The sequence below is a fragment of the Zonotrichia albicollis genome, chromosome 4 (genome assembly GCF_047830755.1).
Source record: "Zonotrichia albicollis isolate bZonAlb1 chromosome 4, bZonAlb1.hap1, whole genome shotgun sequence".
Classification (NCBI taxonomy): Eukaryota; Metazoa; Chordata; class Aves; order Passeriformes; family Passerellidae; genus Zonotrichia; species Zonotrichia albicollis.
Window position 1 is genome coordinate 55,440,683 of NC_133822.1, and position 27,617 is coordinate 55,468,299.

The following is a 27,617-nucleotide window of genomic DNA, read 5'->3' on the forward strand; positions in this document are numbered from 1 at the left end:
TACCTGGCCTTTTGCTGCTGCTGAGTAGCATGTTTTAACATCCATGTTTTTTACTCACATTGGCAAAAGTGGATTGTTTTAAATGTGTTGCCTAAACTCATGGAAGTATGTGTGGAGGTTTGTCTCTAGTCTTTTGTTTATTTTTACTGTCCCTACCCCTCATGTGTAATTAGTGTCCTCACAAAAATTAAATTCTCTTATTTCTTCCTAAAGACTCAAATCCTGTCATGGCATCCTATGCAGTATCTTTTACTACATTACAGGTACCTTCTTTCTCTTCTATTTTAATTACCAGAGGGTTTTTTTCCCTGCAGGAGCAAGGACTGCCGCAGTATTGGATTTTTTTTTTTTTTAAATTAGGTCTGTCAAGTTTTCTTTGTTAGTCTATCCAACATCCTTACTAAAATACAGTTTGTATTTCTCTCTATTGTTGCTTTTTTCCAGCTTTTCCACTGGGTTCTCCCACACCAAAAGATGGAGCTATTATTAATTAGAAATGTGCATATTAAAAAAAAAAAATCTATATTTTTTTGTTTTTCTACTTCTCAATAAGTTTTTTTAAAGTATCTCCTCACTTTTGAAAGCATCTTAACCCTTTCAGAACCTGCATTTGACTTTCACTAAAGGTTCATACCAGAGCTGTGATTCCTGATACCAAACCTGTTTAGCTTCAGACATGTTACTATTCTTGTAGAATAAATTTTATTTCCCTCATTGTCAACTCAGCAACTGAACTGCTAAAAAAAATGTATTGCCAAAAGATCTTGTATCACTTGGTCATGACAGATACCAGACCAGTTATCTAAATGAGCACAGTTTTCCTTTCCCTGGCTTCTGGGGAGGTAGCTGCAGTGGAAAAAGGATGGGGAGAAGGGTTACAGAGGTGGGTGGGAAAAGAAGGGTGCAATTGAAGGCAGAAAATTTGGGAAAAAATCAGTGGAAAAACTGAAGCCATGTAGATATAATATTGAAGAAGGAAGTGAAAAAAATAATGAAAACCATAATTGGCTTTGTGGGTGGAACACATTCACATTGAAGGCGAGGCTGCAAAGCTCAAGCTGATAAGCTCTGCTGAACAATTTACACTTCACACTGCCTCTCACATGAGGAAGAGGAAAGAAATGAAAGGTGCTGGCAGCTGAGGGTTTCAGTAAATAGTGTTCCTGGGTGAAGGTGGGGATAGGACTTCTCTCTGGGGGTGGACAGAGGTGTGTATGAAAGGGAGAGGAGCAGCACTGAGGCCTGCTTGCTAAAAGGAGGGCTGTGGTTCCTAGTGGTCTGTGTGCAGGGAAGTCAAATGCAGCTTATAATCACTAAAGCATGTCGTTTCATGGGGTCTGGAGTAAGGACCACAGTTCCAAAATCTCTTACCTTCTGCCTTAATACATTTCTGATATCTAATATATCTCATTCCCTTTGTAGTGGGTAGTCCACAGAGGGAATGGTGGCCTGTTCTTTCCAATGGTTTCTTGCTCCATCTGCTTCAGAGATAAAGCTTTATGTTGTCAATTTATGGATCTGAGTCCAGCTGTTTCCCATTTGGTATAAGCTGAAATTCAGTTTTTGTTAGCTCTTTCTAATATTTTTTTTAATTTAAAGAAATAATTTTTAAGCACAGATTTAAAAATATTGTACTCAATAAGTTTGAAACTTACAAAAGAGGTTGTATGACCAGAGTGACTGTAAAAGCATTATAATATGATCCATCAGTTTTTTGTTGTGTGGCTTAAAAATGTCCTTTTATTACAGAGGTCGCTAGATGTAGAAATAATAAACTACAGTCTTTGAATCTTAGTGCATTTTAGAGTTTCTTCAGCATAATTTTTGTCCTACTTTATTCATGGAAAGCTGTGTGTTAGATGTAGTTCAGGAGCTTGGTTTTCAGCTATGCAGTTTGTGTAGGTTTTGCCCTTATTTATCACATGACCTTGTAATATCACTGTAGGCTCTCATGACTTCAGGGCTTAATTATTGTAGTTCCCTTTTCAGTGGATTAGTGATGAGGCTAATCTGCTGCTTGCAGCTTGTTCACACTGTGGCAGTGTACTTGTTTTTGGGTTTCAACTACCCTCATCATATTCAGCTTGCATTGTGTGTTTTACATTACTACTTACTACATGGTGTAATGTTTAAATTAGCTTTATGTATAAAGGTCTGAATAGGCATGTCTTGATTATATTTCAAGATTCTTTTTTTGTGTGTGTGTTAACCTAAACTAACTTTCAGATTTTGCTTCAAGATTTATAAAAGGTTTCAATCTGCAGATTAAATAATCTGAATATAGATGTCTGCGTATTGGTGTCTATGTCACTTAGGTCTTAAACAGTGACTAAAATTGAAAGGGCATAGAGGATGATCCAGGTGACCAGCCATTTAGCTGCTGAGATGTGAGTGGTTGGTGTTAATCAGGAAGCACTTGGATATCCTAGACATCTTCTTAGGAGTAGTAGACATAAAATGATCTTTGAAATACTCAGTCTTTTTGGCATCTGGAGATCAAGTGGGATATTTTAGAACTTACTAAATGGCACTGTACCTATGTTGAAAGTTGATTCAAGCCTTAGGTGTTCACTTTGAAATAAGGTGGATTACTCTCTATACTGCATAACCTGCTCATCTCTGTTGGCTTTAATGAGACTTCGGACACAGTTAAGGTTAGCATCTTCATTTAGGTGCCCTCTTTTGGATCTAAATCTGACCTATGAGGTCTTTCATCCATGTGATTTTTAATAATGCCCCAGACCTTGTCTTAAGACTGGCTGCATAATCTAATTCAATTTTTTTGGAAAAAAAAGTTTTTTTATTTCCAGGGCATTAGATTCTTTCAAAACTTACAATGTTTTTTAAAGGCAGTAATTATTTATGGCATTCAAATTCAGTAGTTTTACAGTGATAACTTTGCTTATATCTTGCCTTGTGGAAGTAAAAATAATGTGTGTAGCTCTTCTGTGCCTTAAAGAAAAGAGGTATATTTGAATATTATCTATTGTAAATTTAAAGGAAAACTTGTATGTATTTACATGGTTGCATAAGTTGAGTGGAGATTATGCATTAAGTATCACATCTGGTAATTTCTGTTTTGAAGTGTCTCCAACAAGTTTCTAAGAATGGGTGATTTATCAAGCATTTCTCTATTGTTAGTAGTTTGGTAAAGTCTTTTCTAACTTCAGAATTGGTTTTGTATTCATAATTTGGCATTAAACTTGTAATTTAAACCTTCAGATACTTTTGGTTCTATTAGCCCCCTCCTCCCATGGTCTGTGCAAACAGCTCAAGTGCATAATATTGTTTTCCACTTGGGCTTTGAGTTAATGTGTGTTTAAAAGCTTTGAAAGCTTTTCTTTCTGAATCTGTGAAATCCAGGAGATTTTTGCTATACCCACTTTGTTTACCACCAAGCTAATGGTATTTGCCTGATGACAATTTTAGCCTATTGTACTGAAGTATTGAAATAACTTTAGAATGTGCCTGTATTATACATTCCAGGCACATCTCCCAATAACTGTTGCACAGGTGTCTTCAGGAATAAAGGATTTCCCAGTCCCCACTCCTTGCAGTGATTTAGCCTCAAGGGCATGGGCAGTGTGTGTGCTCAGTGTACCTGAGGGGTTTCCAGGAGCACTGGGAGCCCCAGGGCATCCCCCAAGGCCATGTGAGCTCTTCCTTTCCCCCTCATCCAGCCCACGTTGTACTCCTGCAAGACAGAAGGACAGGAGAAAACTTTCTGTGTGTGAAGCACTGAAGGGTGTGTTTGACAAAAAAGGACTTACTAGAGCAGAAAATGGACAAAACCTAGATCAGTCATTTTACTTCTTAAAAGTAGATGTTATCTCACTTTTGTTGTTGAGTTCAACTCTGCTGTAATTGTCATTATTTTCCTATGTCTGTGTTTAGTGCAGGGAGGGGGGAAAAGACCCAAGCATAGACTTAATCTACTGTCAGCCTTTGACATTTTAATGTAACTTCATGTAGTCTTTCTTTTAGCATAGCTCTTATAATGAATTTCCTTGCTAGTAATGAATAGCAAGATTGTAAGCAATAAATGTTTGTATATGGATCTTCTAGACCTTTATTTTTTCCCTTGTAGGCTGGGGTGGTGGGAGTGATTATGACAATGGTTCAGGTTAAATGGAAGCATACATATGAGCATGTTCTGTGGGGTTATACTTTGCTGGTTTAAATATGGTAAAGGGTATTTTGTTAATTACTTGCTGCAGTAAATAGTAGAGTTTCTCTTTAAGCCTGTGCTAGAAATAATGTAAAATGAAAAAATATTTTTGTATCAGATATGATTATATGAAAACACATCCTTCTGAGAAAATGCATCTAGCAGTGGTGGCCTGTGGTGAAAGACTGGAGGAGACTGTTACTATGTTGAGATCAGCCATTATTTTCAGCATCAAACCTCTCCATTTTCATATTTTTGCTGAGGACCAGTTGCATGAGAGTTTCAAAGACATAGTAAGTATTCAAAAATGTATTCAATCAAATTGTAGCACAATATACGACAATTCTACATGTTTGATAGAGTGGCAGAAATGCAGGAGTCTAAGGTAATAAGGCATTTGTAGTGTTGAATGGGGATCTTTGAAATTTTTTCACGTGTAAGAATGCCAACTGCCGATAGGAGTTTCTCCTAGAGACAGACCAAAACTTTCCGATCTGTCATCTTGAATCTGTTAAATACAAGCCTGATGTTCTCATCACAAACCAGTTACCTTGTATGAGCTTATTTAGAGTTGGCTTTACAAGAAAAAATTATAGATGTCTTTATTTGTCTCTGTGCTTACAGCATGAGTCAGTCTTACATTGTTTAGAGAAATGGAAATACCTGTTTTTGAATGTGGTAGATATGGTTATGCCTAACTTTAGTAAATGTCAGTTAATTAAAATTACATTATGACTGGAGTAGCACTTGTAGAAGCTGATGAAGCTGTAACTGTGGAGGGTTATACTATTTTTGTGCTGAAAATGTCATATCAACTGTGACTTTAGTATGTTACACATGCTAATTTATATACACTGTTATGTAAACAGTAGCTGTGGCAAAAATGGAGTAAGATTAAATTTGGAAATACTTCATTGGTATTTGTTCCATGGTAAGTAATTAAGAGAGGAAGAGTGTTAATTAATATACTTACTTTTATAAATAGTAATTTATTTTGCTTCCTCTTCCTTTTGCATGGGATCTGATGTGATGTGTTTTCTTCACAGTGGCTTGCAAGTGCCACTTGTTGTTCAAGTCTTTTGATTAGCTGACAAATTCTTGGATTTCTGTTGTAGAAAAGAGTCATTGTACTTGTGTTCAAGTATCAATTTGAATTGTGATTTGATTTTTTTGTTATAGAATTGAAATAATTTTTGTGATTTCTTATTTTCACATAGCTTGAAGAATTCCCCTATGGAGGAAAAGTTAATTACACGATATATCCAATAACATTTCCATCTGAGAGTGCAGCAGAATGGAAGAAATTGTTTAAACCATGTGCTTCACAAAGACTATTTTTGCCAGTAAGTTACTTTGTAGTAGGACAGTCCAGAAGTCTGTTTATGAAGCATCAATGTCCTTGATAATCTGATTTCTGTTTGATTTTAAATGAAGAACTACCACTACCCCCTAAAGTTACTTTTTTAACATCCGAAAAAATCCTCTGAATTTAGCATTCTTCTGTGGCACTAGTCCCCTATGGCATAAAAGTCCTTTTCTCACTTGATGCATTATGGCACAGTATCCTCAGAAAGAGGTGTAGGTCATGTCATCATCTCAGAGGTGAGATGGATTCATCACACCTCATCTCATTCCATTGGCAAGTCTCCTGTATGCACGGGTCTGAGAAGTCCTAGGGGAAGGGAGACAAGAAAAGGGCTCTTGCTGCCAGTGTTTTGTGCATGTGCCCATCTAAGGCACTTCAGAGGACGTGCTTCAGGCTGGGGGGATGGAGCCATGGCAGCTGTCTCCCAGAGGAGGGCTCTTAGCACTTGTTGGATCGGCTGCGTGGGCAGGAGGGAGCAGGAGCCAGAGGGGAGCTCCTGGTAGGGCACACCTGGCCTCCACCTACTCCTAAGGAGCCCTGACATATAAAATGTACAATGAGTACCTTTGCAATGCTGTTCTATGTGAAAATTATTTCCTACTACCGAAATTCTTTAAAATGTGAGAAAAAGGAATGATACAAATTTAGTGACCGCAAGCTGTCAGTGTAAAGTGAATCTATTTGCATATGACAAAAATTTGTTTAACTTTTTTGTGTTTTATTAAGAGAAGTTCAATAAAACTTAAAATTTTGGTTTTAAATTTCTTTCCCTCACAGTTAATCCTCAAAAATGTGGATTCACTACTGTATGTTGATACTGACATCTTGTTTTTGAGGCCTGTTGATGATATTTGGTCTTTTCTGGGAAAATTCAACTCCACACAAATTGCTGCAATGGCACCAGAACATGAAGAGCCTCGTATTGGGTGGTATAATCGATTTGCTAGACATCCCTATTATGGAGTAACTGGAATTAATTCTGGAGTCATGCTAATGAATATGACACGTATCAGAAGAAAATATTTCAAGGTATGTGTGTTGCTACAGTTGCATTTTTGGTGAATTTCCATCTTTTAATTCTATGTCTGTTTCATATTCATATGTATTTTTCAAAATGTTTTTTCTGTAATTGTAATAATACTCTGAAAGTACACTGTGTTTAAAATCATATCTATTTTTAAAATGTCATTCACTATAAGACTTGAATTTCAAGTGTTCTTGACTGATTTTTTTTTCATAGTTCTGAGAGATCCTTTGACTTGATACAGTTTGCTGTAAATTACTTTTGCCAATACATATGCCCACATTATTTCTTCACTACAGGCATCCCAGAAAAACAGTTACTGTAAATTTGTAAAATGTATGTGGTTGTATGACCAGGAGGTGGTGCTAAAACATTTAGTAAGTTGTTGAAAAGATGATTTCCAAATTTTGATCATTTACATTGTAGCCAGGTGATTATCACCCTGAGTATCTTTTTGTTTGCTTTGAAGTCCTAGTTTTTGTAGACAAAGAAGTTTTTAATGGAAGCAGCTACTACTACATGCATGGAAGCAATGCACACAGCAGTAGAAATGGTCATTGCTTCTCAGACTTGAAGTTTATTCTTACGTACTTGAAACACAAGTACAAAAGCAGTGTTGTGTGATTATGCTTGGGGGAAAGTACATCTCTGTTTAAGAGAAGTTTGATTAGGGAAAAATAATCATGCAGTCAAAAACTTCTGGAAGAAGCATCCATAAGAGGAGCAATATAAATTTGCAAAACACATTAATTCTCCCCAATTTCCCGTGTGATAAGCAGCTTTCATCCTAGCATTCTTGCTATGTATTTTTCTTGAAAAAATTAAATTCAGAGAATTTAAGAGAAAAGGAGAATGGGTTATCTCAGTTGTAGTTAAAAGTAGAGTTATAGTAGCTGTAGTACATGGCTGCAGTTTCTGCAAGAAAACTTACTGGAGAAGAAGTTTATATCTTAAGCTCTGGCAGTGCATTTCTGTATAGTGATTTATTTTCAGTGTGGTAAACACTAAGATAAAGTTGGTATTTTATTCACTCTGTGCCAGAATTCTGGTTTGGCTTCTCAGTACAACTTAGTGTATCTGAGTCTACACAGTGGGCCTGAGAGTGTATGACTTTTGCTTGTGACTGATAGCAAAGGAGCGACTATTCTCAAACCTTTGGAAAAGAAGTAGACCAAATTCGGGGTAGGGACTGTCCTAATACCCCTTGCCAGTGACACTGCAGATGCTTTTGGACCCCACAGGTAACCAGTTCCATGTTGTGTCCCATTAACTATTCCAGTGAAAGACAGTAGAACTAGAAAATGCTTCGCTGTGTTATGGGAAGGTGTGAATTTGTTTATATTCTTTCAGGAGGCTCAACAAATTCTTCAAGGAGTTCTGGGAGTTTTTTTTATCTTTTTAAAAATACCCATAGACCTTTTTGCATGATACTGTAGAGCTAGAGCATTTATCTGAAGTGAAAGTTTTGGACCAGGATATTCCTCCAGTGCTATGGATTTAAAACTGTGGGTTCTTTGTCTGTTGTAGCCCAAATTACAAGCTGAGCCGCTTGAGGCCTTTAAGCATCTTTCTTCTGTTGTCACATTGATTTTTAAGAGTCGGGAGGATCCAGAAGATGGATAAATAAAAAATAGAACCAGAGACTTTAGCCACTGGTTATAATGTTCATCTGGGTAGCAATAACCTGTAGTTCCATGTACTGCTCCAGGATTAAGTAATCTTTTATCCACTTACCTATTTAAGCCTCCTCAGTCTTCTCAGGAGTGTCAAGCCATTTCAGACAAGCATCCCAGCTCCTGGGCTGTCAGTGGTGCCTAATGGATGTTGTTCCTTCTGGTCCTCTCTTATTTGTCTTGTGTGTGGAGTCTCTGTACGGCACAAATGCATGCACTGAATGCACATGTGTGTATGCTTGTGTACAACTAGAAGTGCATGCACAGATGTGTTACTGAATGTTATCCTGCATTGTAGTGCTCATTATACTGCATAACTGCACATGACATTAGAATTCACGATGAAGCTTCTGATGGTTAGTTGCCTACACGTTGTCTCTGCTAAGCAGCAGTTAGAAAACGGGAATGTAAAGCAGTCAAGACTGTTTAGGATACTGAAGAGGTAATAGTAGGTGACTTTTTTTTGTATTTGTATACATATAGATGTAGATTTTTTTAAAAGAGATATAGCAAATGCTACAGGTACGATGCTTTTAAGCAAAAACACCAGTGAGGCAATGTGAATAGAGAGGAATGACTTCAATCACATTTATTGAGAAGGTTATTGATGCTTGAGATGCAGGCACTCAAGGAAGGGAACAAGCTCTTAGAAAATCAAATAAATTAACTTCAGATAGAGTGTGCAAAGGTTCACGGGTATGCTTTAGGAAAAAAACCCAAAGTTCAGAGAGCTTCTGTGACCTAAACCATTACAACTTTTTTTTTTATCATTCATTGCTTAGGGCTGTAGTTTCAAGAAATATGGTGAGCCTGCAAAAAACCAAATTGCTTAGAAAAGGAAGATTCTTGTCTCTTAGCAGCTTGTTTTCCCTACTTTTCTTATTTACTTGGTTGTAGCCTTCGGTTTTCGGTCCTTTCTGTGATTCAATTCCATTTGCTAACAGTAGAAAAAAAGAAATCCTTCTGCTGGGTTATTGAAGTATATCAGCTTACATAAACATGCAGTAAGTGTTAGCACTACATTTGTGGTGTAAGAACAGGGTAGAATCATGTAAACAGAAGGCAAAGGGCTGGCTCTCCCTTGGCATTAAGGAAGTTTAAATTGGTCAGCTGTTAGTGGGACACAGCTGCAGTTTGTTTAGATACTGCTGTGTGATTTGAATACCTTTCCTCAGCTTTATATTTTCTTAAAATTTAAAAAAAAGTAAAGGCTAAATGTGACAGCTTTTTTAAGTCTGACTTCAGCCTTTGCCATGCAGAAGTTTTTTGGTACAGAAATGAGTAATGACCGAGCTAAACAAACAAACAAAAAACTGACCCAAAATGTCAGAAAATACTTTGATGTTTCTCCATATTTTTTCTTCTTGCACATTTTCTTCTGCTCAAATAAACTAGAGTTTTGAGAGTTCTTAAGAACCTGGCTGTATCAGTGTGATGTCATCACAGAAATGCCTACTATCATTTGGGGATTTTTTCTCAAATTGTTTGCATGTTGTGGAATACTGGAGAGAAGACTTGTATTCTGGACATTTTAAAATTAATGTAAGATTTTTTCTTTGAGTTTTTTTTGCTTGAGTAACTTCCAAACAGTAGTTCTATCAGAGTCCTACTTCTCGGCTGTTTCACCTTACAATGGAATATTTTAAAGAAGGGAAACAAGTAATTATTCAAGTAGTTTCCCTTGCTCCTACACTGGTGTCATTATATATCACTGCTATTTTGTTAATATATAGCTCTTTTCTATTTATGCAAAGGTTATGGAAATATTACAATTTCCAGTTCTTAAATCTGACAGCACTATTTGTCAAGTAGTATTGCTTCTAGACATCTGGCTATGTGATGCATGTTCTTACCTGCTTTGCATCTTCTTGGGATATCCTCTGGATTTCTCTGCTGTTAAAACTCTGCAGGTGGAAAGAAAATTCTATTAAATAATTACTTAATTTAAACTTCTGTTTCTATGTGTTGCTCTAAAACTGTATTTGTCATTGTATATTCTTGTACCATGATTTGCCTGGTATGAATGAGGTAATTTAATTCGGTTTTTATTTCTTAGCATTTTGTCTAAACTTAAACTTAGGTCACTATTCTGGGAATTGCAAATTTCAGGTGAGGGAGTAATCTTTACTGACTGTGATTCAATCCTATTTATTTGCTTTTTTGGAAGGGTCTAGCTTAGTAATAAAGCCTGTGTTTTATTTAATTCAATCACTTTGCATTGAATCTAATGATAATTCTTACTAGCAAAGAATTTTCTTGTGCATTTCTTATGCCTGTGCTCATTGAATACTTGCAGGCAATCATAATCATAAATTTTTTAGGAGAGGAGAGACTGTAATATTCTGTTTGGCTTCTTGCATAATATAAGGTATAGATCTTTTTTTGTATTAATTCTTGTCTGAAATCTTGTAGTATTTCTTGGTTATTTGATGGCAGAAATGATCTGAGGGAAGAGTAAAAGCTGAACTGCAATTTTATGCACTTTCTACTTTGTCAGTGTCAAGCACAGAGAAAGAAGTCTTTGATACTGTAAATCTCAAACTGAGTATTTTGCTCCTGTCTCTTAACATGATATTCCTGTATGCAAATCTGAAACTGTACTGGAGTTCTAATATGATTTTTCTTTTGGCAACTTGCTTAAAAAGCAGTAAGGGTACAGTGCTTGTACTTGTTCAGGAATTTTCTCTCTATGGGACTTACTGTTATTCCATCCACACACTCAAAACTGTGAAGTACAGAGTACAAAGTGAGCAGCCTTGTTCCTTTTCTAGTAAAGCTTAAATAAGCTGTAAAGATAAGAGATTAGCTTTAGAATATGCAACCATTTAAACTGCAGATTTGAATCCCTTTGTTAACATAGAATTCAGTGTAGGCCAATGTACTCCAAGTAGCTGCTCCTCAACCAGAACCTTAGAGGAACTCCTTTTCATTTGAAATGATTCTGCTAAATCAAGAATTCAGGAATTTGGTATCAGCTGTTGTTTTGGTTCTCACTGACTTTTGCTGGTGAAAAGTTGTCAGGTTGATGAGGAAATTCAAGTTCAGTAGCTAAAAAAATAAGTTCAACTTGATGAAAATACTTCTGAAAACCTTTGAAAGATTTCTGTATTTTTGTACACTAGTTTGTAGCCAGTATTTTTTCTCTGTGTTCAGACCTATTTAAGAATTAATTTTATATTGAACTGATTCAAATTTTTGCAGTTAGCATTAGAACCTGTGTAATTATAATTCTGTGAAAAAGAGAGAAATTGCATGACGTGTGGATATGTAAATACTCCCCGTGTACTTGCTGCATGACTTAAACACAGTTTTGGTGTTAGATCCTACTGCTGTGTAAAAAATCCCTTGCTATTCTTAGAATTCTCGATTTGAGATGTTAGAGGAAAATTTTTCAGTAAGTTGATTATTGAGAAATAAAGCATATAGGAAATGTCTGTAAGGAATTTCCTTAGAGAGGTTTGTTGGTTTAAAAGGAAGAAGTTATCTATACATTTGAGATTTGTACCTTTGCAGTGCAAGCTACTGTGATTCTGTAAGGCATTTCCTTCCCTACAGATGTAACTGTCCTGAATGTGTGTGGTTTTGCTTTGTTCTGTTTAATAGAATGATATGACACCAGTCCGGTTACAATGGGGAGAAATTCTGATGCCACTACTGAAGAAATACAAGCTGAACATAACATGGGGTGATCAGGATCTATTGAACATTATGTTTTTTCACAATCCAGGTAAATCCACGTTGATTTTCAGCCTAACACTGTGAAGTTATCTTTTCCACGGAAAAAAAAATCTCCAGGAGGAAAAGTCAGGAAAATATTCAATAAGTAAGCTTTTGGGTAAAAGCCTTCAAGGGATTATTCACTTACTTAGTTCTCTGAAAGCATTTGAGACAGTGCTGGAGCTTGCTACATGTAACTAAACTGTTAGATTTCAAAACAACTGTACAGAAATTTATAAAGCTGTCCTAAATAAATAAAGAAAATATTGCTTTATTTCCTGAAACAATTTTGATACTTAACCCAGAGCTCTCATTTTTCCACACAGAAAGTCTTTATGTCTTTCCTTGCCAATGGAATTACCGGCCTGATCACTGTATCTATGGAAGCAATTGTAAGGCAGCTGAAGAAGAAGGTATATTTATTCTTCATGGAAATAGAGGTGTTTACCATGATGATAAACAACCAACTTTTAGGGCTGTCTATGAAGCAATAAAAAATGTAAGTGATTTTTGCATTGTACTTGTTATTCTTTCATGTATGTTTATCTGTAGTAGTACAGGTATTTTGTGGCATGTTGATATTCACCTTGATTGCAACAAAGTAATTTTTTCATTTTTAAGTAACACCGAGTGTTTTACCACTTTTTTCTCTTTCATTGTTTGGATGGAGTTCCAATAAATTCTGTTTTGATGAACATCTTTTGATACAGAGTGTAGACTGTATCTAGGTTAGGATTCTAGAACATTGCCTGTAGTTGTCAGTGTTTATTTAAAAGGCTTTATTCTCATTTATTTAATAAATCACCTGGTGAGTTGTTTCTGTGAGCTTTTGGACATCTTAGAATATCTGAATAAGAGGAAGGGGCCGACAACGATCACTGAAATCCAGATACCTGGCCCTGCATGGGGCCATCCCTGAAAGTCACACCAAACACCTGAGAGCATTGTCTGAAGGCTTCTTGTGCTGTGCCAGGCTTCATGGTGTCACCATTTCTCTGGGGAGCCTCTTCCAGTGCCCAGCCACCCTCTTCTGGAACCTTTTCCAAAAATCCAACGTAAACATCCCCTGACAAAACTTCGGGCCATTCCCTCGGGTCCTGTCTCACACTGGTCACCCGAGAGCAGAGATCGGTGTCTGCCCCTCCTCTTCCTCTAACAAGGAAATTGTAACTGCAGCAAGGAAATTGTAACCCATCAGTCTCCTCCAGACTGAGCAGACCAAGTGACCTCAGCCACTCCTCACATGCTTTCCCCCCGAGGCCCTGCACCATCTCTGGTCCTCCTTTGGACACTTATAGCTTTGTATCTTTACGTGGTGACCAAAACTGCACGCACTACTTAGTCAAGGTGAGGACACACCAGTGCAGAGCAGAGAAGGACAATCTTTATCTCCAGGCTGAATGAGCCATCACCAAAAGCTTCATTTTTTTGGAGATTTTAAAGTGCAGAAAAAAAAACCCTTCTTCCCAAAGTTTGTATATATTTACTGCAACACTTTAATACCTAATTGTATCTAGATTTGGATTCTAAAAAAATTTTTTTATATGCTATGTTTTGACCTTTTCCAGAAATTTAGTTTATTAATATGTTGCTGTTCCTTTAAATACTAACCACAATTACTTCTTTTCATGCTGCAAATAAATAATCTAATGAACCATTTTTCACTACATCAGTATACTCGCTGAAGAGCTGTAAAACTTAGCACTGATGCACATTTTAATGCAGCAGGCTACTGTGTGTGTATAACCTACAAAAATCAAGAGTATATTTTAATGTTGCTTTATTACACATTGTCATATAGGTATAAAAATGAAGAAAAGTACTTTTGGGGTTCTGAGAATACATTGCAGGGAAAATGATTGTATTTCCATAAAAATATTATTTCTTTGTTTCCTTTGAGCATTGTCTAAAATAGAAGAAAAAATATTTCCTTTTATTTATGATCCCATTTCATATGTGGATGCATCAGAGAAAGTATGTAAACCACTACTGATTCAATGGTAATAAGATGAACAAAATTATGTTACTTCAAAATGCTGTTTTAACTTAGCATTTGTTTATAAAAAACATTGCAGTGTTGAGCTAATGACAACTTTATTTCATGCTCATGTTAAACATAATGTGTGTTTGACCATCATTCAATTTAATGAAATGTCAGTACCACTTTTTATACTGCTGTTTCATTATAATTTGATAAGACTTGTATTACTAAAAGGTTATGTGTCATTTGAGAAAGTTACCATACAACAAAAAAAAAAAAAATCCAGAAATCATTTTAGAGTTGTAAATTTTTAATTGGGTAAGGTAATTTTAAAAATTTCCTCATTGCCTGAATATGTTCATTGTCTGAATATGTTCATTTGCCTAGCATAAAAAAAAATATGTCTTCTTAGGTTTATTGAAAGCATGAGAGTATACTTTTGTAATTTAGAGATGTTTTTAAATTTAGAGGTGTTTTTAAATGCATTCAGGAGCACTTGTGAGTTCTTGAAAACATTTAATAAATCTATAGACAGCAAATGTGATGCTGAAAATAATTTTTATAAAACTCTAATACCTCTGAGTAATGACACTCTTCCATATTAACCTTAAATTTTCTTAAACCTCTTTACAGTATTCATTTGGAGATGACCTGGTGCATTCGCTGCTGCAGCCCCTAGAGCGGGAGCTGCAGAAAACCACGCACACATACTGTGGAAGAGTATACAAAGTATTCATAAAGCAGCTAACAAAAAGTGTAAGGGACTTGTATGCCAGAAGATCAAAGGGAAGGTGATTTTTGACTCCTAGCTTTTACATCAAGAGACTGAATTAACTTAGATGGTCAAAAGGTGCAAGAATTCTATTACACCTTGAATGGGCTCTTAATTTGCCCAGAAAAAAGTTTACTAGCATAGATAAAAATGAAGAAAATATTCATGTAATGAAGAACAAGAACTTTTTTCTGCAACAGTGACTTTCTGGTTTTTTGAAGTTTAATCAGTGCTAATGTTTGTCTCATATCTGATGATTTGGGTGTTACTGGCTCCAATGGTCAGTAATTTTAGTCTGCATAATTCAGTTATCTAATGATAAATGAACAAGGAAGAAATGAAGATGACTCTGTTTGGGAGTGTACCTCATATGTTGTCTAAAATTCTATTAAACTGTGAATGTAGCAATAACTGAGTCAGCAGCACTAACCTCACTTTAAAGGTGTGAGCCTTTATGTAAACAAAGTTGTTTACAAGTGCAGAAAATATTCTCTTGTCAAAGAAATGTGTTGTAATCATTGACAATCTATATGTGCCTTTATATGTTCATCTCTTACATGTTGAAGTACTGTTTTGACAATCTTGTTTCGTTTATCTCAGATGTAAACTGCACACTATAAATATGATTTTCTGAGAAATTAAGGACTAGTATGTGATACTAGTTTTCTCTGTAGTAAATACGGAGACTTTATATTAAAAAGAATTTGTTTCAACATTATAGAGCCATTAGCACCAAAAGGTAGAGCAGAACTGAGGGGGTTTTAAGTAAAAATCCAGTTTGAAGTTGCTTGTCTTACAATACTTAAAAAAATTTCATGGTTTTGCAGCTTTATTGGGCATTTTGGAAGTAGGAAAAAAGCCCAGTAGTGGAAAGCTATAGCTGTTGTATTTCCATACTAGGAATTATTACCTGGTGATTGTTATAGAGTATGTAGTACTAAAAGTGAAGAGCTGTAGTAAGAGTTCTGATGCTTCATCAGACTGTGTAGTAGACGGGATTTTTTGGAGAATATATCCTGTTATAATTTTTTTTTAATAAATGGCTTTAAAATAGTTTTGGGGCAGACCCTCAACTACATGAATGCATTACTGTGGATAGGGTGATAGTGATTTGCAACAGGAAAGGATTAGATTTCCTCCAATTATCTTAGTGAAAAAATAAAACCTTCTGTTTAAGTAATAAAAACTTTTTCTCCTGAGAAAACCATGAAGAAAAGGGCTGAATTCTAGTGTTACAGTTAAATATTTAAACTTGCATGGTATGAAATCTATTTGTAAAGTATATATGAACTTAGATAACCTGTCTAAGTGCGATGAAGTCTTCATAAAGTGAGCTTTCGGATTCCAGGACAGTTCCTGTGTGTTGAACATGGAGGATCCACTCACTGACTTGCACCTTCATCCCAACCCCATTTTAGAAGCTTAATTTTTGTAGCTGTTTCCTTGTCAAAGACTGGCTCTGACTGCCAGATCCATGTGAGCTGGACAAATGCTTTGGCAGTATAAGAACACACTCCACTGTCAGCAGAGTTTGTATCCTGCTTCTAATTTCCCTGCAGGCTCAGGGCATAAATTTGTGGGATGGAATCTAGGAAGCAGTCTGCCTCTCGTGTAGATCTCTTCTTTCTGTGTAACCTTTTGAAGCCTGAAAATGTAGAAATCTCTGTGAAGGTGAATACTGTAACTGACTGATTTTACAATATGCAGTGCATTATTTTTTTACATAAAAACTGATTTTTGTATCAATTTGTCTTCAGCTTTTCTTTTTACTTGTACTCTCTGTTTGTATTTAAAAAAATCTTTTGACTTTTTGTGTTTGTCTTTGCAGAAACTTTCCATTTTGAATTTATTTTAAGTGTGTTGAAGACATGTCAAGATACTCTTAAAACCTAATGGACCATTTAAGAAAAAAAGGGGAATGTGGACCTTAGCAGCTATATTTACACTTAAATTTCAAATTTTATGGCAGAGTAGAACAAAATTAATATTGATGTTTATTGTAGCACAAAAATTCTTACTTTGTGCTTATAACTAGAAATGTTTACTTACCATATTACAAATAGCAGAATGGTCTTGCGCCATAGGTTTTGACTTATTTTTTTAATAGAAATGAAAACAGCTCATCTCAGTTCACCTCCAGGTAACACTCACGAACACTTTAGACAAGTTTTAAAAAATGCAAAAAGCTTCCATTAAGTAATTCTGCAGAGTATTTGTCTGTTTCAAGTACATTTTTAGTTCTCTAATCCTTGTGTTTTAAATTTAGGAAGACAACCTACTTTTACAAACAAAACCCCAAATCTGGTTTATAAGGGAAACATTTAGAGACACTAAAAGGACTGGGAATCCAGATAATGTGATAGAAACCAGTTATGGTCTCTATAAACATTTGGATACCTGATTTGTAAGTTTGGATGCTTAGAAGTGTAGAGCTTACATCCAGCTTGGGAATTCTTGTCTCTCTAGTTTTACAAACATTGTTTTTTCTACAACCATAGTGCGTACTAACAAATGACAGACCTTTAGGAATCAAATCTTTAATTATTTATTTGTTATAAAGTGTAAAGTTTGATAGAAAAATATAATCATCAGGAAATATACATTCAGTTTAACTGAAGATAAATCTGTCTTCCTCATGCTTGATTAGTCTCTATGTCATGGTACCATTATTGTCTCTTCCAAAGGGATCACAGTCTATGGCAAAGAGATCTGTGTGAAGATGTTAATATCTTATTTGGATGAACTTCTGTCACTCATTGTAGACAATATGAAAAGCAAGCTGTTCCTTCATGGGACTGAAACACCCTTGTGTGTGGTGCTTGTGCCACTGCCAGTTATTAAGGTACATAAGCTTTATGAAAATGTCTGTCCAGTTATTTGTAATTTTGCTGAAATTTAGACTGTGGTGACTTTTAATGCCAGTTGAATTGGTTTTTGAAAGCTTTTGGTTTAAGCTTAGAATGATAAATCAGATTGGGGGGGGCAAATATTTTTTGTTATTCTTATTTTAAACATATTTCGAAAGAGAATGGAGTTGCTTTGTGCTGGTTTTGACCTAAATTTGGTCAAGCTGTAAACTTCTGGCAAAATGCTGATTGGAAAACTGAGCTGTCATTGTATTTCTTGATTTGTACCAGATTTCTCTCCATACCAGACATACTCCAACCATTCAGGCTTTCCACACTTCCATCTGCACATTTTACATAACAGGATGACTAAGGAGCCAGCTCTCTTCCTTTTCCTCCTCCCAAATTCTACTTCTATCTACACAGCATGGAAAAGAAAGTAGCTACAATCCAGTGGTGGGGTTAGGATATGGTCTGGGTCTGCTTGGAAGGTTTAGAAGCACAACATGCAAGAGGTATAGCTGAAGGTGTAATGTGTTAGCTGTATGTGCATGCTTGGGCTCTTTTTTGGAGTGGAAATACAATGAATTACTGCTGCTTATTAACTCACATATGGCTGTCATGGTGTTTGTGGCAGATTAAATGGGGTGAAACTGAGCACTAACTTCAGCTTATCTGTAGGAAAACACTAGACTTCTGGTTTCTTCTGCCTGGTTTATAAAGGTGTCTCCAAATGTGTAGACATATATAGAACTTCCACTCCTTAGAAAGCTTAACTTATTTTTCATTGTCTGTTTTCTGGTTCAAAATGAAGGATTTTCAACTAGCAAACAGGTTTAACAATATCCATTTACTGGCAGGGTGATTAATTTTTTTTACTTGACTAAGTGGAATATTCATGTGTAATTAAAATGAATGTATAGGCTTTTTGTCAAGATTTTTAAAGTAAATTATCAATTTTTTGAGTAGTTACTATTTTAACACTCTCTTTCATGGTAGCTAATGTGATTATGATAGTTATTGTGGCTTTCCTGCCCACTTTCCTACTTTGTGAATGGATGACAATTGAAACAGCTCCAGTGATTTTTTGTGTTAAAATAAGTTGCCGAGAGCTGTAATGTGAATGTGTGACTTCTATTAGCAGAAAGTGGATTCTTCTGTAGCAGGGACAGTAGAAGTAGGAAGTAGTGGGAAGGTACTTCTCATCACCATGGATCTTGTGAAAGATCTTGTATCTGTCTTGTGGCATTTTTGCTGTCAGTCTGAGCATTTTTCTATGCACAGTAACTTAGAAGTGACTTTACTGTTTTATTTCTAATCTCTTTGAGTATCTTCTGTTTCTTTTTTGGAAGTTCAGTTTTGTCCAGCTGCATTTTTCTGTACATTTGAGAAGAATGACTGAAATTCTTACAGAGTTTTGCACAAATAACAGCCAAGTTATTTGCTCAAGTTGTCCAAATGGGCTAAGCATGAACCCAGTGAGTAAAAAATAACTAAATATGAGTTTAGTTATGCACTCTAGGTTCCCTTGGGAAAACAAAAAATGGATCTTTCTAACACTACAGAGAAACATTTGACAGCTTGCTTTCTGTATTCAACTGCCAAATCTTAAATAATGCAGGATAATTTCCTATAGAAATGCAGGTTGCCTCACAGTTGCACTGTAGTCCTAGTAGAGTATTCAAAACTATTACTCAGGTTTCAAAACAAAAGATGTTTACAGAGGTAATGGTGAATTTTCCAGTTCAGGAAGTGAGGAGGAAATCTCATTTTAAAGTAGTTCTCAAAATCTCTCTCTTGTAACCATTTAGTGGATCTATACAAGAACGGCTTGTCCTGCAAAGTTGTCATGAAAGTTAAGATATGTTTGTCTCCTGTGCCTTTTCAAGCCTTCATGGGCCTATTAAAATTTTAAGTTTCTTGAAGGGATATTGAGTAATTGGAAATTCTTGTGTTAAAATTCAGTTGTGTCTCTTCAGTTTTGTGGTTGCTTTATGCACAGCTGCAGTCAATTCTTGAGAGAGTCCTCATTTAAACTTACGTATGTGCATCTTCCTGTATATTTGCTTGCAAATTTCTGCAGGGCTTCTTTATGCTCCCTTCTGCCTTTTCCCTGCACTGCTTTTAAAAGATAATCACTAAGCTCTTCTTTCATTTGAATGCTTATAAAAATTGCAGGAGGTATTATTACAGGTCTCTTTGCAGAAACCTGTAATTAAAGGAGGACCTGTATCCCTGCTGTGGTTGGGTTTTATTTTTTCTTTTTCTTCAGACTGCTATTTGATGTTGTTCAGGTAGGAGGAAGTTTGCAGCAATCAGTAAAGTCATTATGCTCCTAGAGTGATCATCTGGTAGTTTCTTCCCTGAATATCTGTTCTCTTAGGGTAGATGAGTGGCTGGTGCCTGCCTACTCTACCCATATGATTGCAAGTTTCTTTAATCAAAGCAACGACCATCAGTTCTGTTAGATCTGGATTTTAAATGCTTCTCCTATATCTGGGTGCCACCTTAGATGCACAACCCAAGGACTCAGTCTGTTTCCACTTACAGATCATACAATCACAGAATGATTTGGGTTGGAAGGGACCTTAAAGCTCATCTAGTTCCAACCCCTTCTCCTGGGCAGGGACACCTCCCACTAGACCAACTTGTTCAAAGCCCCATCCAACCTGCCATGAACATTTCCAGTGATGGGGCATCTACAACTGCTCTGGGCAACCTGTTCCACCATCTCACCACCTTCCCAGTAAAGAATCCTTTCCCTGATACCTAATCTAAACCTTCCCTCTTCCAGTTGAAAGCCATTCCCTAATCCTGTCACTAAAGCCTTTGTGAAAAGTCCCTGTCCAGCTCTCCTGTAGGCCCCCTTCAGGTCCCAGAAGGCTGCTCTGAGGTGTCCATCTTTTATTTAATTTCCTTGTTTTAGTTTCTGTGGAGGGATAGAATGTAAGAAAATAAAGATAGTGCAGAAGGCAGTCTCACCCCTGAGGAGTTGCAGCTGCACCAATCGCCAAAGATCAGGAACAGGCCTGCCCTTAACAGGCCACAGCTGTGTCCTATAAGAATATGAGTGCCATAAAAGAGTGGGTTAGTTGGGTGAGGAGAGAGATGGAGTTTGTTGGCTGTGCTCTGAGGAAGAAGGAGTCAGTGCTGTGAGGAGCTGCCCATGCGAAATTACCGAGAAGGTATGGGAACTTTACAATAAGATGGCAACAAGTTTCCAGGTAATCCATAGGAATAAAATAGAGAGATAACAAGGAACGCATACTTTTTCACAACAGGAACTAGATAATTACAGATTTCTGAGATACAGTTAACAATTTTGAAATAGTTCTCTAGCCTTGAATCTAATTTCTGATTTGATGGATGTAAGGGTTAGTGTCCTTTGTTCATCAAATGATTTGACTTTTCACTGTGTCAGCCCCTTATGTGGAGGGATGGGCAGATAATTCTTAACAGATTGATTCCTTGTTTATGGTGAATTTCAAGGAAAAGAACTGTAACTTGTCACAGTAGATCCTTAGTATCACCCTATCTAAACTCTCTGAAACTAAGAATAACTTCCCCCTTGCTGCTGTAATGTTGTACTGGTTTTATTTGTTTCTTAATGGTCATGCTAAAAGGGGAGGGGAAATAATGCAGTTATTTGTATCTCCTTGTTCGTTCCTGGCGAAGCCTTTAAGCATATAGTATAACCCTAGAGTCTGTAAGTGTTATGCCTACTTTTCAAGGTACCTGTTGAACTAATATTCTCACTCAAATTCCCCTTCCCTCTTTTCCACAGATAATTTATTGATTTGTCTCCTTAGAGCAAAGCAAACATTTGGGATTTTGCTTTAATAAATGTTCACCTGAAACCAAGCCGAATTTTGCAAGGGGAGAAAAGAGAGTGAAGTTGGTTTGCTAGGGGTTGTTTCTGCACTTCAGACCCCTCTAAGGCCACAGAGTGCAAACTTGGGGCTTTCCTGTGGCTTTCTCACCACTTGAAGAAGTGCTGCTAGATTGTGCTGTCTTTAATTTTCTCATTACTGGCATAGAACACTGATACCTAAAAATGCTTTTTGTGCCTTCCTAAGTGGCCTTTCTACTTTCTGCAGCTTGCATTAAATTATTAAACTGAGATGAGCAATTTATTATCATTCTCTACTACCTTCATATTCTGGGAGGTCACTTTCCCTCCTGTTCTTCCTTTGGGTCATTTAATATCATGCCCTCATTTTCAGAATTATAATCTGGGTACAACAGATCCATTTCTTCCTCTATGTCTTATGAATGTTAATGTTCTGCCAGTCATTTCTGTACACATTTTACTAGAGTAATTCACATTAAATCAGTCTGTAATATTTAAAAGAATAGCTTTAGAATACAAAAGTAGATGTAGAAGTTATCCTAAAATGCAAATCTTTGTGGTTGAATTAATGAGTATTTAGAGCATGATTTTTAGGCTTCCAACAAAATTAAAACTATATAATCTGTTTCAATTAATGATTTAAGACTAGGAAATCAAATTTAGTTAAAGCTGATGTTTTAGCCTTATAATGCTGACCTGACCTGTTGTGTCTCACTGGGCAGCTGGTGTCTTAAGAAATTCTGCTTCCCTATTGGATTTCGTGAAACTTCAGAATTCTATGTTTTACTTCATTCTTTTGTTTTACATTTTTATACCATGAATATTCAAGGTGAATTTGGATTGCAGATCTAAGCCCAAGAAATAAAAACTCCCAATTTTGCTACTCAAAGTGTGTTATGTGTGTTTTTCTTTTGATTTGATATTATTCATCAGTCTTGTGGGTACAATTGATGTATTGGGGGTTTACTCCCTCTCATCCTTTCTGCTTGTTCTTCCTGGTCTGTCTCCTTTCTTCACCACCCCTGCAGTCTACTTGCTGTTTGTCTTCTCCAGGAGTTGGTGTTGCTGTACCTCTCTGATCTTTCTGGATCTCCCTGGCCTTTGGATGTGTTCTGCCACCAGGATGCAGAACTGTGCTTTCAGAACTGTTTGCTGTGCCACGGTGACTGTACCTGTTCAAGCCAGACTGTACAAGTTCACGCCTGGAGCAGGGGTGCTGCTTTGCCCACAGAGCTGCTGCATGAGCACCGTGTCTGGTGCACAGAGATACTGCATGAGCACCGTGTCTGGGCACCTAGGCCTGTTCTTGACCCAGTGTAGTGCAGAAGCAGTGCTGTGTGTTTCTTCATTGGAACTTGGGGAATAAACTGAGTTTCCCTTTCAGCTCTGTATTGACTATTACAAAATTGTAACCACATTTATTTTGCTGTAGAGATAAAGGCTTTTTACCAGAGGTGTGCTTTCAGGAAGAAAGCTTGGCTGTTGGGGCCATTAGGATTGAGCCATTCTGATCTGAGCCATTCTGCTTGCCTGGGGCAGGCAGGCTCAGCTGGGCTTCTGAGAGCAGCTGAGCCCCTGGCTGCCAGGGCACCTGGTGTCAGAGCAGGGCTTGGTCTGTGCCCTGCTCCTGTGCGTGCTGCGTGACCTCCAAGGAAGAAGCAAACTTCAATAACTCTTCTTTCTGTGAAAGGTACAAGGAGAAGAAATTGATTTATGACTTCAAAAGGCCCAAACAAAGTTTTAGAGGAATACCTGAATGCAATAGTGTGTGCAGTGTATAAAATGTTTCTGGCTGCAAATTAACAAAAATTAACAGCTGCAGATAGCCCATTGAAGCACACAGGATTTTGAGAAGTACCTTCTTCACTGGTCCATAAAAACAATGAATAAACTGAGCAAAAGTTAGTGATGGTAGAATACTGCTTAAAAACTAGATCAATATCTTATTTTTGCAGTAATCCTATTTTGCCTATTTTGATTAATCTTTGCCCAGAAGGATAGGGTGTAATTAATGAAAATTGATTTAACTTGAAGAATAAAGCATTAACAATTTTCTATTGTAAGAAAAATGAAGCAGCTAGCAAATCTGCAGGTTTTTTTATGTGCTAGACCTCAAGAAGTCTCTAATTACTTATTATTTGAATTAGACTCACTTTATTAGCGTACATTTGTCAAATAATACATCAAGAATTTTTATTTATTTGCACAAAATAAACTTAAGTATTTTTACAAATTTTAGAGTCCAAGTGCAATTAATACCTTTTTGCAAATACCTATGTTTTGAGAACGCCACATCCTACACCATAACTTTATAACTCTTAGATGTGAAAGTGCTTGTTCTCCACATAGAATAGTATTGTGTCTCTGAAAAGGTGTAATTTTTAGAGGAGCATGTTTATGTGGTGCCTTGTGCATACCAGCAATCTTCATTTTCATCTAAATTATGACTCTCTGATGATGCAAATTTATTTTTTGTATCAGTAAAGCAAGTGTCTATTACTCTAAACAGCACTGGAAAATGCAGAGAGTTTTGTCATGACACCCACTTGCACCCTGGCAGGCAGTAGAGGAAACAAACTGAGCTGAGTTTTCTAAACAGAACAAATTAGCAGTACTGTGCCTGACTGAAATCACTGGCTCAAAATATGCTTCAAAATATCCCATAAGCACAAAGAAAATACAATAATACACACTCTTCAACAAGAAGGATAAATACAGACCTTCTGACCTCTTCAGCAATCCTCCCCTAATTAGTTTTAGTCCTGAAAGTAGATGTGTCAGAAGCTCCTTGAAGTCCATTAAGCATTTTGCTATTGATTTAGTATGAAAGTGTTCAGATACCCTAGCAATGGATGGCAGCATAAAGCACTGATAAATCAATTAATAAAGTTTGGCCATGGTGGGGGGATGATGGTTCATCTAGTCTCATCAGTCATAAATCACAGGCCATCAGATTTCTCCCTGCTACAGCTGTAATGAACCCAGTAATTTATTTGACCAAGGGATAACTTGTGTCCAGCTAGCCCTTTCTGAGAAATGTCCAGTCCTGGTTTGAGTGCATGAAGAAAGAAGATGCTTCCCTTTGCCTGATTGTTGCAATGGTCCATTGCTCTCACAGTGATCAGTGTGTTCCTCAAGTCTCATTTGAATTTTTTCTGGTGTTAGGTTTCAGTCATGGATTCTTTTTATGCATCTCCCCACTGGGGTAAAGAGGTTCTTAATATGCTGCAGTTTCTCCTTGTGGTGATACTTAACCGTAGCAACCAAATCACTTCTCAGTTTCATTTTGGATAAGTCAAACAAATTGAGTTCATGAACTTTTATTCAAACACATCTCTTAGGTTTTGTGGCTCCTTTTAATATCTTCATCAATTTTCCAGAAGCCTCCTTAAAATATGGGCACAGCGTAAAATACAGTGTACAGGATTTCAGTACAGTTAAGGATTCGGTAATTTTAATACATAGGTAAAATTTTCCTAGTACTTTCTAGATTTGTGCATTGAGTGCTCATGTCAGCACACTTTCCATTCCTGGGCTTGGATCCTCATTCCTTGCTGTGGGGGCATTTGTCTTTGTTGGAGTGAGCTCAGCCTAATGCTGTTTCATCACAGTAATGCAGATTCAGCTGTGGAATTGCTGCTGTTATCACTGTTTATCATCTTACCAGGTGTTGTCATCTGCAAACTTCATCAGCTGTGATTTTATATTTCCTTCCAAATTACTAGTGAAAGCTTTTAATAATGTTGTCCTTCATAACTTCACTGGAAGCAGCTCTTTGATAAAGATTTTCTATCAAAGATTATTTGTTGAGATTTGCTAGTTAATCTTGCAGGTTTTTTGTGTTTCTGGATTTTGTCTGCATAATTTCAGCTTCATACAACAACAGAATTTATTCAGGAATAAATATCATACTTGTTTGACAAGCTTTATTTTCCTGGAAAGCACATTGATTACTTCTGATTGTAGTATTTTGTTTTAATTTCTTTCCAGATAACTGTGTTGCAACTTCTATAATATTTTTTGTGTGTGTGTGAGACAATAGTCTCATAGCAGTCTTAGCTAAAATTACTCAGTATTTTTAAATAATTTAAAAATTATTTGGATTGTTTTGTGGAGTTTTCTGGGAATTCTAAGATTTGTTGAACCTATTAACAGCAGTATTCTGCCAGAAATTCCTTCATGATTTCCTACTGTAAATTGTCTAGATCTGCTGAATTTGAAATGTTTATACTTGGTCAATACAGGCTTAACTTTCTTCTGGTTTGCTAATGGGCACTAAAGTATTTCAACACTGACATGTGATGCAAACATATTTCTGAATTCAGAAGACTTACTTGAATGCCTTCACATTATCAACAACATTAATTAGTAATGAACACTGTTTTAATTTCTTTTGTTCTTAATTTATTCCCAAAAGTACAGCATAATGTCCCGCTTATTTGGGAAGGAAGGTGGCGGGAAGAAGTGTTGCTTTTCAAATTAATTCATTGGTAAGCACAAATACCATAATATCATTTTAGAGCTGGTGTCTTGGAGATGTGTTGGAGTGATGTCTTGCTAAGAAAAAGGAGATATCCTAGTCATTTATTTGCTTTGGGATCATGCTACAAGGTTCAGAGAGGCTGTGACACAGTATTGAGTCAAACAAAAAATCAATACCCTTATTCCTATCTTTCCTTCTCTCTCTTTGTTTTGTGCACAAAGTTGCCTGTACATGTATAGTACAGAGACACAGGGAAGAACATTCCTTACTTCACCTTCCAGATTTTTTAATACCCAGACTGAACATAGGAATGGAAAAGTAATGAATGATGGTTGTTGCATTCACTTTTCACGGATGTGAAACAGCTGGTAAACTGAATAAGAGTACACTTTAGAGCATTAGCAGCAGAACCCAAATACAGAGTGGTTTCTAGATCTCCTAGAAACATCTTAGAATCACAGAAGGATTGAAGTTGGAAGCGATCTCCAACCCCACTTCCTAGGCAGGGCTACATAGAGCTGTTTGACCAGGACAGTGTCCAGTTGGCTTCTGAATATCTCCAAGGACTCCACAACCTGCAAGAGCTTGGTCACCCTCACAGTAAAAAAAAAATGTTTCCTGATGTTCGGAGGGAACCTTCTGCATGTCAGTTTGTGCTTGTTAAAATTACTGAAAGTCAAACTCCTCAGGGAATGTACACAATGCCCATTCTCTTCAGAGAACAACGAGATGTTTTGCAGGCGAGGCCAGTACCCGCTTCAGAACAGAGTTTGTGTCTTGCAGTGTATTTTCTCCTTAAACTTAACAGTCTAGTTGTATCACCTCAGCAAATTACTAGGAAATTAACAGATGACCAACTTTGAAGGTATTGAGATGTTTTTCCATGAAAACATTTCTGCTACTAATAGTACATTCAGTTTATTTCCATCAGAGTCTTTTAGCTTTTGTGTCTGGTGTCCTTGAATGGGCCTGTAAGTTACTTTTTGTATGGCAATTCTTTGAGTTGCAAACTTGAATTGATACAAAACCATTATTGTATTGTAATTATTGTTAATGGTCTCATGTATAGTTATATTGGCTAACAGTTCTGAAGTAGTTATTTCTGTTGCATTCATGTAAAATTTTGGTGCAACTCAGTTCATTTTTATCGCTGTAATAATATTGAACCTCATTACTTTGTAATGGAAGAGAAGGATTTTTGACTGTTGTTTATACAATATACCAGGTACTACTTTTCAAATATTCTTTGGTGCTACCTGCTAGGATCCACCCAAGGCAGATTAGAGCATAGCATCCTGCTGCTTTTGCAAGTGGTCAATTGTTTGAGTCATTAACCTTTAACATTTCAGTCTTTCACACTGCCTTAATGAGGGACTCATGCATCAGAAAATTTATAGCTCCTTTACTGAAAACATATATTGGATTCATAACACCAAATTCTCTGAATTAATGGTTCTAGACCACCATTTAAAGGAAATTCTGCAGCTTGATTCATCTCATCCTAAGGTAGACATATAATGTAAATCAAAGAAATTTTACTCTAAAAGCAGGTTTTTTCTCCTGCTGATAGAGATTAGGAAATGAGCTTAGAATCAAGTGCCAAAATGCAGGTTGCTAATGTGAGCTAAGGTGCATCCCAGCCAAAGCTGGGATCCATTTAAGGTTTATTTCTTGCTATTCCAAGTATTTGTGAATATGTCCAGGAAAGAATTTTTCTTCCTAAAACATTTTTGAAAT

The 27,617-nt window shown here is 36.5% G+C and overlaps 1 protein-coding gene across 2 annotated transcripts in view; it reads left to right on the forward strand.

Annotated features, from left to right (window-relative positions):
• Positions 1–23,516, forward strand: part of GXYLT1 (glucoside xylosyltransferase 1) — a 35,802-nt gene extending 12,286 nt beyond the window's left edge. The window contains exons 3-8 of one of the 2 annotated variants that reach the window (XM_074539845.1): positions 4,287–4,461; positions 5,386–5,511; positions 6,312–6,563; positions 11,835–11,958; positions 12,275–12,447; positions 14,563–23,516. In XM_074539845.1, the coding sequence (XP_074395946.1) occupies positions 4,287–4,461; positions 5,386–5,511; positions 6,312–6,563; positions 11,835–11,958; positions 12,275–12,447; positions 14,563–14,724 (1,012 nt within the window). In that variant the 3' untranslated portion in view covers positions 14,725–23,516. The remainder of the gene's footprint in view (positions 1–4,286; positions 4,462–5,385; positions 5,512–6,311; positions 6,564–11,834; positions 11,959–12,274; positions 12,448–14,562) is intronic. The other variant, XM_074539846.1, reaches the window with a different exon arrangement.
• Positions 23,517–27,617: the final 4,101 nt, after the last annotated feature.